At 41.0% G+C, this 15,830-nt stretch overlaps 1 protein-coding gene across 4 annotated transcripts in view; it reads right to left on the reverse strand.

The window, feature by feature from the left end:
• Positions 1-5,092: 5,092 nt before the first annotated feature.
• The window catches only part of UXS1 (UDP-glucuronate decarboxylase 1), a 62,864-nt gene continuing 52,126 nt past the window's right edge, over positions 5,093-15,830 (reverse strand). For 3 of the 4 annotated variants that reach the window (XM_074909335.1, XM_074909343.1, XM_074909351.1), the window contains 5 exons: positions 13,426-13,469; positions 12,151-12,211; positions 10,661-10,718; positions 7,932-8,035; positions 5,093-5,924 (listed from right to left, as the gene is read on the reverse strand). In XM_074909335.1, coding sequence (XP_074765436.1) covers positions 5,793-5,924; positions 7,932-8,035; positions 10,661-10,718; positions 12,151-12,211; positions 13,426-13,469 — 399 coding nt within the window. In that variant the 3' untranslated portion in view covers positions 5,093-5,792. The remainder of the gene's footprint in view (positions 5,925-7,931; positions 8,036-10,660; positions 10,719-12,150; positions 12,212-13,425; positions 13,470-15,830) is intronic. The other variant, XM_074909359.1, reaches the window with a different exon arrangement.

Here is a 15,830-nt window from a genome sequence, read left to right on the forward strand (position 1 = left end):
AAACGCGTTTTCCGGCGAAAACGCACACCACGGCTCTTTCTGAGAAAAAGCAAGCACGGAGGACGAGAACCGCTTTTGCCCTGCGTAGCGTTCCGGGCAGCGGGTAGAACCAGGCAGAGAATTCCCGGCTAGCAGCTTCCCTGTGGCGGGGAAGTGCAAACGTACACGTTTTCGGCCGAAAACGCGTTTTCCGGCGAAAACGCACACCACGGCTCTTTCTGAGAAAAAGCAAGCACGGAGGACGAGAACCGCTTTTGCCCTGCGTAGCGTTCCGGGCAGCGGGTAGAACCAGGCAGAGAATTCCCGGCTAGCAGCTTCCCTGTGGCGGGGAAGTGCAAACGTACACGTTTTCGGCCGAAAACGCGTTTTCCGGCGAAAACGCACACCACGGCTCTTTCTGAGAAAAAGCAAGCACGGAGGACGAGAACCGCTTTTGCCCTGCGTAGCGTTCCGGGCAGCGGGTAGAACCAGGCAGAGAATTCCCGGCTAGCGGCTTCCCTGTGGCGGGGAAGTGCAAACGTACACGTTTTCGGCCGAAAACGCGTTTTCCGGCGAAAACGCACACCACGGCTCTTTCTGAGAAAAAGCAAGCACGGAGGACGAGAACCGCTTTTGCCCTGCGTAGCGTTCCGGGCAGCGGGTAGAACCAGGCAGAGAATTCCCTGCTAGCGGCTTCCCTGTGGCGGGGAAGTGCAAACGTACACGTTTTCGGCCGAAAACGCGTTTTCCGGCGAAAACGCACACCACGGCTCTTTCTGAGAAAAAGCAAGCACGGAGGACGAGAACCGCTTTTGCCCTGCGTAGCGCTTCACATCATCATCACCCCAGCCATCCCGGCACTGACATCACGTCACCTCTCCACCAAGACAGAAAGAGCACCCATTGTTCATTGTGGCTCCACAAGAACAGGAACAGCTTGGCCACGGTCCAGTGCTTCATGTTTCAAGACCGACGCTGCTACATCCCCCTGCTTGCTGGGATCAGCCAGGCAAGTCCGTCAGTCGGACTGGTAGGGCAGTCCCGCTTCCTCTGCTGACAATACCTCGAGGAACCCTTCCGTGTCAAAGCATGGAAGTACTACTGCCATGCCCCCACAGCCACTCTCATATACTGTCCCCACCTCAGGCCCAAACAGAGATGTCTCTCTCCAGATCCAGCGTCTTCATCAGCAGTCTTAAATATACATTTATTTTCTTTATTTTGGGGCCTTCATTCCCTTTAAGTTCCTACTTGTAACACAAAAAGGCTGGGGATGGGAGATTGGGCACTGTTATCCCAGGACTGTTCCCCAGGTGGAAGATGGAAGCTCCCTTGCTCAAAACAGCTTTCTCTACAGTGGGGTGGACAGAGCCCAGATTGTGGTACTTAAGGCCACCCCATAGTTCCCTGTGGCTTCATGTTTTGGATGTTCCGGCTGCTTCAGCCATAGCATGGACTCAGAGGATCCTTGCTGAAGAAAATGGCAGAAACTAGGGAAGATACAGCAAGAGTGAATCCATTGTTGTTTGTTCCAGGTTGTAAATGGCAACAAAACAAGGTGGACAAAAAGTTATTGCCATGTTTGCTATTATGGAATAGGCAAATGAGAGAAGAAAAGGGACTGGGAAAAGGAATAGAGAACCAGACTCTGTTTTTTGCAAGAAATATGAATTATTTCACCAAAACCTCCCTGTTGATACAGGAGCTTCCTGCCATACAGAAGGAGCCGTTTTTCTCCAGAGCTATTGCTGCTGTTCCTGATACCTCTAAGGGGTCAGAGCTGCAAATAAGGCATTCCCTTCTCCTGCCACTTGTCATCCAAGTGCAGGGAAACGTTCACAACAGAGCAACTATGAAGTTGTGGTAGCTACATTCCCACTGATTTCAGGGAGGGGATGTATGGATGTCAGGGCTAGCAACACTGAGTACACATTACTGTTGCTATTAACAAAGCATCTTCTTCCTGTGCACAGGTCTCCCCTGACCAGCCTCTACCCTCAAAGACCTCCTGGACTCAAGTAGCATTAAACTCAATACTAATAAAAGCCTGCAGACTAGCTCAATCCATCACACTAACCAATGTTTTGCCCTCTGTAGCCTGTTTTCTAAGGCTAACAAGTTTATGCAATCGTGTGTGTCTTGCCCCTCCCTGCCTTTCTCTCCACTTTGAAACTTAATTCCAACCCTGACAGAAGTGAAAGTTTTTCCAGATATACTACATTTCTAAAAGTTGCTTGAAAAAATAGATGACCGAGAGACATTCATAAATGCCCAGAGGGTGGTGAGTTCAACGGCTACAAAACTTGCCAGTCTACATAGGTTAAAGAAACTGCAAACACTGCAGACAGAGGAGGAGGACTGCCAAATCATGATTTCCCCACATAGCAAAAAATCTAATCTAGAGGTAGACCCAGTGCTTCTCTAGACTATACATTCATGGAACTACTTAAAATAAATTAGGTCTGCAAGCCCTGCTGTAGCTTGTCTGTAGACCAGCAATGCAGTTTACAAAGCTTCCGGCCAGCCTTCATATAGCAATAAACCAAAAGTATTTAATGTCTAAAAAAAAAAAAAAATTCCAACTGAGGACCTCACACTGTTATAACTCCCAGCAGCAAGAGTGGTCCTTGAGAGGCTGAAGGAACCCACAGTAGTGGATACCTTGCACACCTCTCTTTCTAGAAGACTTATCTAAGTTACCAACATCAAGCTGGCCAGTTCATCACAGACCTCTGCTACGTTGCATGACCCCTCCTGAGAGGACTTGCATCTGACACTGGCTGAGCTGCCCTTTCGTGCAGATCACTGTGACTAAACAGGCACCTCAAGCCTGGTCATGTCAGTTTTACCTTGCCTGCCTGACCCGGTGACAGCAAAAAATCCCCATTCTCTAACTTCCTGAAAAAAACCCCAAAAATATGTTGTGTTCAGGCATGGAAATAAGAAAACAGCTTGGCTTCATTTACTCCCAAGTCCTATGTTCCCAAGCTTTCAGTGCTGTATTCCACTGCCCTCAATCAAAAATGGCTCTTCTGGAGAGGCAGGAGCTGCTTCTCACCTGTGTTTCCCTGCAAACTTGATGCTTCTTTCTCCGACTGAGATGCATAACCCCAGATGGAAGCAGAGAGCACCAGCGCGCAAACCCGCACCTGCCTTCTCGAAGACCCAGTTCAGATTAAAATTGAACTCACTCTAGACTTTCAGTCTTAAGCACCAGCAGACTCTGTTGTAACGCCCATGAGTCATGCCTCTCAAATCAGCTAGGCGGCCAGTCACTGGCTTCAAACACAAAGGGCAACAGCTACCTCAGCTGCTGTTTCTGGAAGACACTATTTAGAAAGAATATGTGAACTGAAGCAGGAACCTCTGAAACAAAAGCTAGAGACAGTACAAGGAAAGTAGCAAATCAATACAGTCCCCCACTGAGGCTCAGTGGGAGGCAGAACGCACGCTCACAGATGGGTTCTGTTGGTACCAGCCATTTGCTCTCTCTCTGAGTTGCTGCTTTTATGAAAGTTAGATTGTGAAGTAACATAAAAAGCTTTTAAATTCATGTGTGTAGTATCCAAACATTCAGACTTCCTGAGGGATATTAAAAAAAATATTTTTTTTTTTTTTTTTTTTTTGGAAAACACACGTTTTGTGCTGCTCTCCAGAAGCAAGCTTGTTGCAGTACAGTTAGGTATTTTGCACTTAAATCATTGATTAAATGAAAACCAGCCCTGGAAGTAACAGCTGGCACCCACAGCTCCCATTTATTCTCAAGGGCTGCTCTAAATGCAGGGCTAGGGTTGCACTCTCATGCACCACCTCTTCTCAGATGCTCTGGCATCCAATGGCACAATTTGCACGAGGAGTAAAACATAAGAAAGCACACCTTCTCCCAAATACAATCTAGAGCTCAAGGGTTAAAAACACCCTGCTGGGAGCTGATTAACAGTTCTTGCCACAGCACTATTAAAGCAGTGGGCACTACTTTCACATACATCCAGCTGTGGTTTCGAGTATAGGGAGAGGCTGTGCTTTGTGAGTGTATCAGTAATGATAGGTTACAGGTACATTTGGCTCACGTACACCATGGTGTACTTTTCAAGCAATTTAATATGAAATAAATGCCCAGATCAAGTACCTAGAAAAATGCTTCAAGCAAAAAGCAGACCTCAAGCTGTGAAAATATGGAGGCAATGTGTAATACCTAAATTCCACCTCTGAGTCCAGACAGGAAAATGCTTCCTGGCTCCCCATCTTAGTCACATGGCAGATTTCCACTGAGAGAAAACCTGTGGATGCGAGCAGGGCAAAAACCATTTTGTCTTAAAAAGATCACTGCAGGCCCAGTCCAGACAGGGCACACAAATGAACACAGCAGCCCCATCAGTGCTGGAGTCCTAGGGAGTTTTCCCAGGCAGACTGGATGGGACTCTGAGCCTTGCAAGCAGCAGGAGGCTCTGGCGGGTGGCGTGCTTGGACACCACACTGCTCCCAGAGTCCACCCTGGGCCCCGGCAACAAGTCATTGCTACAAGTAACTCCCACTTTGACCATCAACCTAAAGATACTCGAAAGATAATGAAACATCAAGCTTTAATGAGATAAAGTCAAGTCACTTTGCTTGATGAGATTCAGGATTTTCAGTTTTGAGTGGCACTAAGCCAAAAAATACCTTTTAAAAACTCTCTGCCAATGTACCCTTATCCAGTCTTCGGTATTAAAAATAAAGGGGAACTACTGAATATAAGGCAAATTGGATTTTGTTTGTTTTTTTTTTTTTTTTTGTTAAAACGACAGGCACAGTTATCAAGGCTGAAAGCACTTACTGGAAATACAGTAACTGCTTAAAAAAGAAACTTTTACTCTGTTAGAGAGGCTGAAGTTAGACTCCGTCACTATCAACTACCTGAACTAGAATAAATCATGATGGTTTTGTCCAATCCACTTCAACAAACATCCTGCAGCTCTTCCTATATCTCTATGAAGAGACAAGCAATGAAAGATCGAAGTTATTATCTTTGAGCCTATTATTTATAGACGGTTACTATCTAATTAATATACAATAAATGCAGAGATGTATAATGCTGGAGAAGTGCCCACAGTGAAAACCTCAAACAAGTAAATAGAAGTTTCAATATTTTATTAAAATAGCATATTCAACCACTGTAACCAATAATACATTAACTTTATTCCCAGAGTACGCACAACACAGTAGTGATTCAAAATATCCTTATCCATGGTAATCAATGAAAATATCTCAAATTCAAGTGTACAACTAAAACTAAACCTTTGAAAAGATCTCTCCTTTAAAGAATACATAAAGCTCTCATACAGAATTCTTTTAAACTCTTCTATACTTAGATGTCAGTGTCTCCCACCTGACAATACCACTAGCTTTTTTCTTATGCATAGTAGAACATCTCATATTTTATAGTACCCATTTTATAAATAAATTGGCATTTTCCATCCCATTTGTGTTTATCTTCAGCTTCACAAAGAAACCAGTAAATAAAACTGTCAAAGACAGTCACAACAAAATGATCTCACAGCAAGATATAAAACTTGAAGATACTAAAAGATGCTTCTACTCTATTTTACATAAAAAGACAGATTTAAAAAGTGCAAGGCAAGATTTGCAGGGGAAGGGGAATATTTGTTTGTTATTTTTAGGCACATCCACTTCTTTAAAGCAAGCTTCAGAATGAAATTCCAGTTTGTTCTTCATGATACCTGTTTCAAAGTCTCTCTCAAAAAAAACCAAGAAGAAAAAAAATTACATCCGTCAAATGTCAAGCAGGGAATTTCCTGTCCAACTAATAGTCTTCAGTTATGTCTTGTTCTTCCTTTTTTCATCCTTGCGGGTTTTGGCTTGGGAATATACTGGTTGTTTGCCTGATACTCAAGTTCTTTACGGAAGTAATGAATTGCTTTATTCAGACCTTCTTCCAGTGGTACCTGTTCCCAAAAGTTAGGACAGAATCGTATCACTCTAAGTTCACATCAAGCTCTTTTCACAACAGTATCTTTTTTAATACAGCTATCAACAGACTGCTAGGAAGTCTTGTTCTTAGCCAATATAAGTATTAACAGCACCACATACTGGTAACAACTCTGTACTGCTAATGCATGTTAGCTTTTAAAACATCAGATATAGTTTCTGACATAGTAAGTAAAAAAACCCAACAAATTTAAATCTCATCTGATAGTTATGATTGATCTGTTTAGTGCCAAAACAAACATACATAATTCTACTTTCAATTTCTAATACATCGAAAGAGACAGGCACACAGAAATTTAAGCCCCTTCTGGTTTTAATAATTAAAGATCCTCTTTCACAGCATGTCACAGAACGGTATATACCACAGAAAGGCATAAAGGTAGGTTTTTTATTAGTTTTTATTTCTTCAGTGCTCTGGTGATATACAGAAAAAGGGATACAAATTATCATCCAGTATCTCATTTGATATTCTTAAATCCTGTTCAAATAATTGTAATTCTTCATATTCTATGCCTGTATTTAAACACTACGATTTGGAGACAGGAACAACAGAAATACTACCTACTTTTTTCAGGAGCCATATGCTCTGACATGCTTATGCTGATACCATCATCAACACAGGAGGATAAAATAGCAGCACAAAAACTATTTGCCTTGATGTACCAACACGGTACTGCTACTTCAGAGTAAGTTTTGTTACTGACTGTGCCAAACACAGAAGGTGAGAAGTACAAGTCAACTGTTTTAAACCTTTTGTGACTGTAACACTTGCCATTGTCCTTATGCTTTCAGGCAGTCTAATACCAGGTGTCTTTGTGAATCCTTTCAGAAGGGTCTGGAGATACCTTTTTCCATTAATAGGCTTACATTTACTAGATCAGTTCACATGTTTCCTGGAAAGATTTTTGTCTGCAAATCTATAAAAGCCTACAAACCACTGCGCTAGCTAGAATGGGGAGATGGCTAAGAAAGTCACACCTTTTCTGGGCATTAAGTAGACTTTACCTCCCCAAACAAACCAGTTCTTATCAGCTATGGCTGACTTTACACAGTTAACTTCACCAAAAAGGTGGAGAAATGAAAAAACAGCAACCACAGGCATTTCGCATTTCTTGCATATTAGCTGTGTGTAACAACCATAATCCTAGTATTACCTCAGATGGCTGGTAACTAGGCTTTAGAGGTGGACAGACATTATTGTGGGTGGTGAGATGTTAGACTAACCCTGAGCATGTTTCAGTCTTATCAACACATGGAACAAGCCCTGAACATCTCTATGTATGGTACCTGTAGTCCAAAATAAGGGCTTCTTATTCTGGTTTACCTCAGTCCACCAGAATAAAAAAAAATGTGTCATCTCTGGCTATCTTCTGTTTTGCCCAAGTTTCACATTTCCCTTTAAGCAAACTCTAAAAACCAGAACATTTTCATGGTGCTCATATTTCTCGCTATTAATCCTAACAAACTTTTTGGTTACAGAGATGTTACAGATAATCTTAAAATTAGTTATAAAATTTTAATTAAAGCAATTTTTTCCTTCCATAATGCATGTTACCACAGCGAAAGAGGAATAAAGATTGCAGCAGCAGCAAACTCATTACCTCACGTAACAACGTACCACGTATTTCAAAGGATTTATTGGCCTTACAGAAAGGTAGACACTTCACAATATGCATGTGAAAAAGTTAAAACATCTATCCTAACAATGTCTACTTAAGTCTATCACAAATGCTAATGCTAATCTGGTCTTATGTATGGCACAGGCCATACAATCCTACCTATCAGTTCTTGAATCACGAGCTAAGGCAACGTAAAAGAGACAGCCTTTTAAACAACTGTCCTGGTGATTGTGTTAAGCAGATATTCCAGTAACTGAAACATACTATTATGATGTAGTCCTTCCCCATCCCCCTCTGCCTCCCTGTGTTTTTTACACACAACAAGAGTAACACAGCTGTACATACCACGGGTTCCCAGCCAAGCAGTAACTTGGCTTTTCTGATGTCAGGTTTTCGTTTCTGAGGGTCATCCTGTGCTTCTGAGAGAAACTGGATTTCACTCCCACTGCCTATTAAACAAGAGACTGTGCATTATCATCTGCAATTCACTATGCTTTGCATTTACATCTTTCCTACCTATTGGATCATCAGGTTTTTCTGCAGCATTCTGCTTCATAATTCTACCACTGAAACGCCTTCCACAGACACAGCTGCACTGCATGCAGCAGCTGGGTGAAACAGCTGCTCCACAGCAACAAGGATTCACAAAGATTTCACAAAAAGGAAGTTACACTTGACCAGTCTAATAACTTTCTACGACGAAATGACTGTTTCAGTAGCCAAGGGCAGAGCAGTGGATATCATCTACCTTGACTTCAGTGAGGCTTTTGACACTGTCTCTCATCCTTAATGAGGGCTGGATGAGCAATGAGGTGGATTGAAAACTAGGTGCACAGCCAGGCCCAGAGGTGATCAGTTGGAGGCTGGTAACTAGTGGTATAGCCCAGGGGTCAATACTGGATCAATACTGAATTGCTGATACACCAGAAGGCTGTGCTGCCATCCAGCGGGACCTCGAGAAAAAGGCTGACAGGAGCCTCATGAGGTTCAACAAGGAGAAGTGTGAAGTCCTGCACCTGGGGAGGAACAACCCCAGGCACCAGTACAGACTGGGGGCCAACCAGCTGAAAGGCAGCTTGGCAGGAAAGGACCTGGGGGTCCTGGTGGACACCAAGCTGAGTATGAGCCAGCAATGTGCCCTTGCCGCAAAGGCAGCAAATGGTATTCTGAGCTGCAGCAGGACGAATCACAGAACTGTCTAGGTTGGAAAAGACCTTGAAGATCATCCGGTCCAACCATCAACCTAACATTAACAGTTCCCAACTACACCATATCCCTCAGCGCTATGTCAACTCTACTCTTAAACACCTCCAGGGATGGGGACTTCATTTACCTCCCTGGGCAGCCCATTCCAATGCCTCACAACCCATTCTGTAAAGAAATACTTCCTAATATCTAGTCTAAATGATCTTTCCTCTCTACTTAGCACTGATGAGATATATCTGGAGGGCTGGGTCCAGTTCTGGGCTCCCCAGTACAAGAGAGAGACATAGACATGTTAGAGAGAGTCCAGCAAAGGGCCACAGATATGATAAAGGGGCTGGAGCACCTCTTCTGTGAGGACAGGCTCAGACAGCTGGGACTGTTCAGTCTGGAGAAGACAAGGCTCGGAGGGATTTTATCCATGTGTGTAAATACCTGACGGGGGAATAAAGAAGAGGGAGCCAGGCTTTTTTCAGAGGTGCCCAGTGATGAGACAAGAGGCAGCAGCCATGAACTGAAACACAGGAGGTTTTCCCTCTGAACATCAGGAAATGCTATTTTACTGTGAGTGTTACAGAGCACTAGCACAGGTTGCCCAGTGAGGCTATGGAGTCTCCATCCTTGGGGATATTCAAAAGAAGTCTGGACATGGTTCTGGGCCACTGCCAGCTGTAGGTGGCACTGCTTGAGCAGCAGGGTTGGACCAAATGACTCCAGAGGCCCCTTCCAACCTCAACCACTCTGTGATTCTGGTAGCTCTTTTGCATTGTAAAAGGACTTCACTTCCTCTTTGCTCATACTCTTCAGTCTGATTTCAATAGCTGACATAATACTTGCCTTTCCTTGTGACAATACACAGAAACAGGACAATTTCTCTAACCAACTCTAGCAAATATATGCCATGTTACTGTGGGATTTTATGAATGTAGAACTGAACCGCCTCTCCGGGTGGACTGAAACAGATCAAGTTGTTTGTGAACAGACAAATGGAGGTAATAATTATTCTATGTGCCTAATGGCTTTCTGGTGATGTGATTTTCAATTTCCTTCCCTGATCTGTGGATTCATAGCAGTCTTCCAGAGGGGACAATCCTCTGCTAGAAACATCACATGCATCAGCTTCTTTACTGTATGTTTGAACTTGCCTTTTTCAGATCTTTCAGAAGCACTTCTGGAATCTATGGACTAAAAACCCTTGGCTAATGGCATCAGTATTTTTCATCTCATTAACAAGCTGCACTAGAAGAATAAACACAGCTCTTCACTTCCATTCTTGAGAGCTCTGATTTGCTACAGGTACCAAAGCAAGAATGAAGAGAAAGCCACAGCGGTTTTTTTACCAGCCACATTCAAGGGAGGTGCTGACAGCCCTTGCAAGAGCCATTGGTAGAGCAGTGAAAAAGTACAGGAAGACCGTCACCACAGCATGAGGTTTTTTATGGTAGTGGGAGAACTGCCTACATAATGTGAAGAACCACCTTGCTGAAGTATTTGTATTTCAGCTAAGATGTTACGCAAGACATTTTCATTCATGTGTTTTACATTTCATTTATGTATTGTCCTTGGGTCAAAACAAAGCTAAAAAAATGCATAAGCATCCTATAAAATAATGGGTATAGATTGCACAGATACATAGAAGGAATGTATTTATTCTACTGTTCATGCAATATTTTACATATAATTGAGAGGATTTGGATTATCTTATTAATATTTAACTAGATCAGGATACAATTAAATGCCTTTGATAAAGTTACTAAGAAACCCAAAGACCAATTAAATGATCCCTATATTACACACACTAATCAAATAATAATCATCTAACGACAATAAGTTCTTCATAAGCTTTACTAAGAATTACTTATCATACTCACCAACAAGTTTTTTAATTAACTGAGCAAATTCTAGGATCGTGTGCTCTTCTGGGTTTCCCTAAAAACAGAAGATATATTCATTACAATAACAATTAAACACCTTACAACATGCAAGCTTTCTGACATGAGATGATTCTAACAGGGCCATGTTAAACTCTGAAAAAGCTAAACATTATGATTTATTCCTACTCTGATGAAAAAAAATATATACTCATTAGAAAAGTTGCCCTCCATTACATTTGCTTGTAATTCAGTGTATGTAGGGGGATGCCCAAAAAAAAAAATCAGTCTGTAAAGAATGGGCAAATGCAGCTCAATCACAGTAAAGGCATTTGCCATTTAGCAGCCCACACAGCCACATCATCAGTTTGACATCTGGATTCAAGAACTGTGCTGAGTTGAGGACAGACAATGCAATGAAGAAGTGTGCTAAATCCTCAGTTCATCCAAAGTTAGGAACCCAAACTAATTTAGCTGCAAACAATTGCTTCCGTATTTACTATGGCTTACATATCACTATGTATAAAGGCTACTTGCTTTCCTATACAATATTCCTTCTCTTAATTCTCTACTTTTTTAACCAACTTGCACATGAACTCAGGACAAAATGCTGAAAGCCTCCTGTTAGCACCAGCTCACCTTCACGAGACTCAATTCCCTCCATCCCTAGCTTTCCTTGTTGCAAACCTCTTCTTTACTACATCTTGTTTGACCTAAAGCTGAACATTTAGGTACATATAGATTTAAACACTGAATTTTCTGGAGATGAAGCATGTGATGCTGTTTAAATATATTATCATTTGGATAGAAACATAAAAATGAATTCAAGACCACAGTAAAAAAGGAAAATCTATGGAATGACTGCCCTGCAGAATTGAATATCTGATTTGGCAAAAGTTGGCATACACAGAAATGACCTGGTATATGCATCCTTTTTCCATTCTTATATCCACTGCTGAGAATAAGATGACAACAAATGGGACAAAACAAAAATCATATTGGAAAAGTTAAGTTCTAAGCAGCCTTAATCAATATTAGAAAATTATACCATCAAATACTATCCCGTTTTCCTCTAGTCAAGGCTAGTATGAAGTGATTTCTAATTATTTAGAGCTAAGTATTCCTTCAGTGCTTTTTTTAATTAAAACCAGATATCAGTCATTTCCTTGGTGTATTTTGTGTGTCCCTCCCCTGCTCCTATTTTTTTTGTGGTTTTTTTTTTTCTTATTCTAATTTCATAAATCTTATTGTTAAAACAAATGAAAAACTCCAGAAAATTTATCCTGTTCTTGGACCTACAAGTTCTCTACATCTAGGGGCTTAATCTTATTTATAAAGAAAAAAGATGGAAGAATATATTATTCATAATGGAAAGAGCTTTTTTGATCAATTTATTTCATCTACAAATCAGCATCAGTGACAAGGAAGAAAACAGAGGTGATGCTGGCCACTGCACAGTAAACACAGTAGAGTGGAGCTCTCATACTCACCAAGTTGACAGGACTGCTGACATTGCTGTTCATCAACGCCACCAACCCATTCACAAGATCACTATAAAAAGGGAAGAACAGATTGAGGCAATTTCCACTTCCCTATAAATAATATTCTTGCCTAAAAAGAGAGCTGCCTCCTCAGAGTTCCATAAAGCAGATCAGGAAGCTGAGGAATGCTGAAATCAGAATGACAGCATATACTTCAATGGGTGCATGTTTTCTTGGCTGTTTGTTCCACAGTCCCTGTTGTAAGATATACTAAACTGGAAGTTAGTTTGAAAGGGTGATTATCTTTGGGATACACTAGCTCTAGCTCCTCTGAGCATATATCAAAGTTACTAAAAAAAAAATTAATACTTCCTCTTCCCTCCAGTACCCAGGCATATTTAGAGGCCCATTTCCAACACATTTCAAAAAGAAAAAGTTGTAGTACAGAGGCACACAACACCACCACCTGCTTTGCAGCTTGTTGTTTGAATTGTCTTTTCTCTTTCAGAGATTCTTAAACCAAGATTGTTAAAAAACTACTAGTATTTTGGTGTTACCTCCCCCCAGCAAAATAACCCAAAGTTATTTTGGATTATCAGCAACAGACTCAGCAGCTTGCCCCTGGACATACAAATCCAGATCCCTTTCATTATGACTTATCATCAGGAAAGGAGTGCCTACTTTAAACTGATGGGGTTTCCTCAGCATCTACCACTGCTGTTATTACTTTCATCAGAGAGAAAGAACATTTCCAAGCAGAGAATGATTAAAACCCTGAAGCCTGGCACAGAAGTTTAGCTAGCAGGACAGAACAAAATATTCTGAGGAACAGATTCACTTTTTTCATAGTAAAAGCACATTCTGGCGTTGCTTACACTATAAATAATAGCTACAGCAATACCACCTCAACTGGTTCCTTCCCCCAAAAGGGGACATGCGTGTACAATACACACACCAACCACAGCAGCCCCAAAGGCACAAGGTGGCAGTATTGCATTAAAATGCAAGGAGCGACAAACAGCTCAGTGTCAAAAATTCAACTACGTGCTACCTGCTGTCCCTTGAAGGGAAAAAACACATTAGTATCTCAATTCAAAGTTCTGAACCAACTAACGTTTTGTTTCTTGGTACTTTTAAAAACTTCTGCGTCTCAATTCTGAAAATAAAGCTGGCCTAACAACGAACATAATTTCTTTGACTAAAATATACGTTCATACAAAAAGTTGGCCAAGCTCAAAGAATCATCAAGTGAAGTAAATATCAGACAGTACAAACAAAGTTTACCTGACATACTGGAAAGCTCTCGTCTGAGTTCCAGGTCCATAGACCTAAAAAACCAGAAGAAAATCAGAAAAAGTGACACAAATATAAAAGTCCTCTCTAGCCCAATTATCTTTTCTTCACTATTCTAGAAAAATGTCCCAAGGAGAAACACCTGAGACACAAGCTCAATATTACAGGAATGGAAAAACATGTGCTTGCAGAGCCTTTGGCAAAGTATCAGTTCTTTGAAGGTCTTCTTCCTCTTGGACATGTCTCCAGTAAACATATCTTTAGGCATTTTGTTAACCAGAACTCTGAATGTAGGAAACATTCTCAGGGATGCAGGACACAGTGATGCTTTGTCCTCTCCTGGAACACTGAAAGAGGCTGAAGCATGCACTCAGCCAGAAAAGAGCGCCAAATATTTAAAGCAAACCTCAGACTACTAAGATGTGGTTATGACGAGTAATTTTTATTCACTCATTAACAACAGCCAACTTCAAAGAGACCACCAAATGTTAGTGGTCTCTAAAAAAACTGTCAAGAAAAATAGCACTCTAAGCATTTAAAGCTTATAGGAAAAAAAAAACCAAACCCAACTCATGTGGCTCTAAATATTATTATCTGGTGAAATGGAAGGTAGATAAGTTCTAGATGATATGACTCCCACAATCACCTGGACAGATTTGTATCAAAATCTTAGAAGCACTTGGAGCAAGCAAGTTGTTTAAAGTTCAAACAGCCATTACAGTATACCTAAAGTGTACAATGGTATAATGTAACATTATTTTTTTCACAGTTCAACTGCATGCAGTACTAAAGTCCCTAGAACATGAATATTTTAATTTATGGAAGCTATCAGCAGGCATATTTAAGTGGTGAAAACACTTAACTGGGGATGCACACATTTTATCATCAACCTACTACAAAAGAAAAGCTTTTCAGAAGGACAGAATAGCAAGCATGTTTGTCTTCCGAGGGGACAAGAAAGACAACGCAATTGGTATATGTGTCATTGTTGGTCAGTTCGTAAACCTGATGCTCTCTGAGACCAATTCAGAACCAAAACAGTTCACATTTCAGTAGGCACTGGGTAAGATCAGCAGTTTAAAACTTTACCCAGTAACTGATTCTCAGAAGAATGCACCAGGAGAGCACACTGACAGCCTGATGGTCTCCCAAAGCAAACAGGGAGCATATTTTATGTATGTAAAGCTTTCTGCTTGTTTTCTTTTAGCCTGTGGGATAGGTTTTACAGAACCAAGTAATACGTGCATGATTTCTGCAAAGTCAACCATGTGGCTAGCTCTCCTATGTGCAGGCAGTGGCTGGAAAATACAACATAGTTCCCTTCTCCCAATTTCTCTCAATAAACCCTTCCTTTACAAAAATACAAAGCAACAATGGTCGTGTTTGTATCGGCTATAATTTCTTCAAATTAAAGACATAGTTTAAGATATTACTTACTCCATTTGAACAACTACTTTGAACAACAAGACTCAATATATTCAGTTTCTAAAAAGGTCAACACTTGGTATTCCTGTCAGCCAAATTCTGTGATGATACAAGGGTGAAATTTTTTTTTGGTCCCAACTACTACTTATTGCTGACAATTCATTTTATTTGACCTGGTCAGCTAAACAACTCTCCCCTTAGTTTTTTTTCTCATATTCAGTAATTTTCAATGTCAGATAGTTACCCCCTGCAGAAGAGTGATGCTGGGCAAAATGTTCTATTTTATCCTCTATTACATTCTTGATAAAGTCTAGACAGCATAGCAGTTACAAAAAAAAAAAAAGCTTTCAATATTGCCTCCCACAGAACAGCACTGACTCCAGACTCCTCTTATTAATGCTCTTAAATATCCCATGGTTTGTATGTTTTAAAACAAGGTAACTGCTTAATATTTAGTAAGGCTTCACTAAACTCCCAGTCAGTGTTCTTTAATAAAACTTGAGAAACTAAACATGAACTAAAATAATTTGAGAGGCCAAATATGGCAATAACTCACTGCATGCACTGGGGTACAAACTTGAAAAATGAAAGTACCTTCTGACCCTCTGTAGGCTAGATAAGGGCCTTAAACAGCATTTAGAGGCTCAGACTTTATGCCCCAGGATGCCATTCTGGGAACATACAATACTGACAAACCAGTATATGGTTAACTCATATTTTGATACAACCAAGTGCTACAACTATCAAAAGTGTCAAAGCAAGAAGCTCTAGACTCTTGCCTGCTCCTATTTACTGAGTGTCTTGCAACAAACAGAACCAGCCTTAATCTGCAGCTTTGGGAGATGCCCGGGTAAGTAAAAGAAACTCTTTCTGCAGGAATTTGAGTGATTTTTTTTTAATGTTTTGAAAGGGAAAAAAAAGCACTGAACCCATTTTATTGTGCAACTAACCTGTTCAGTGCTGAAGTGAAT

Source organism: Athene noctua, chromosome 1 (assembly GCF_965140245.1).
Source record: "Athene noctua chromosome 1, bAthNoc1.hap1.1, whole genome shotgun sequence".
NCBI classification, from domain to species: Eukaryota; Metazoa; Chordata; class Aves; order Strigiformes; family Strigidae; genus Athene; species Athene noctua.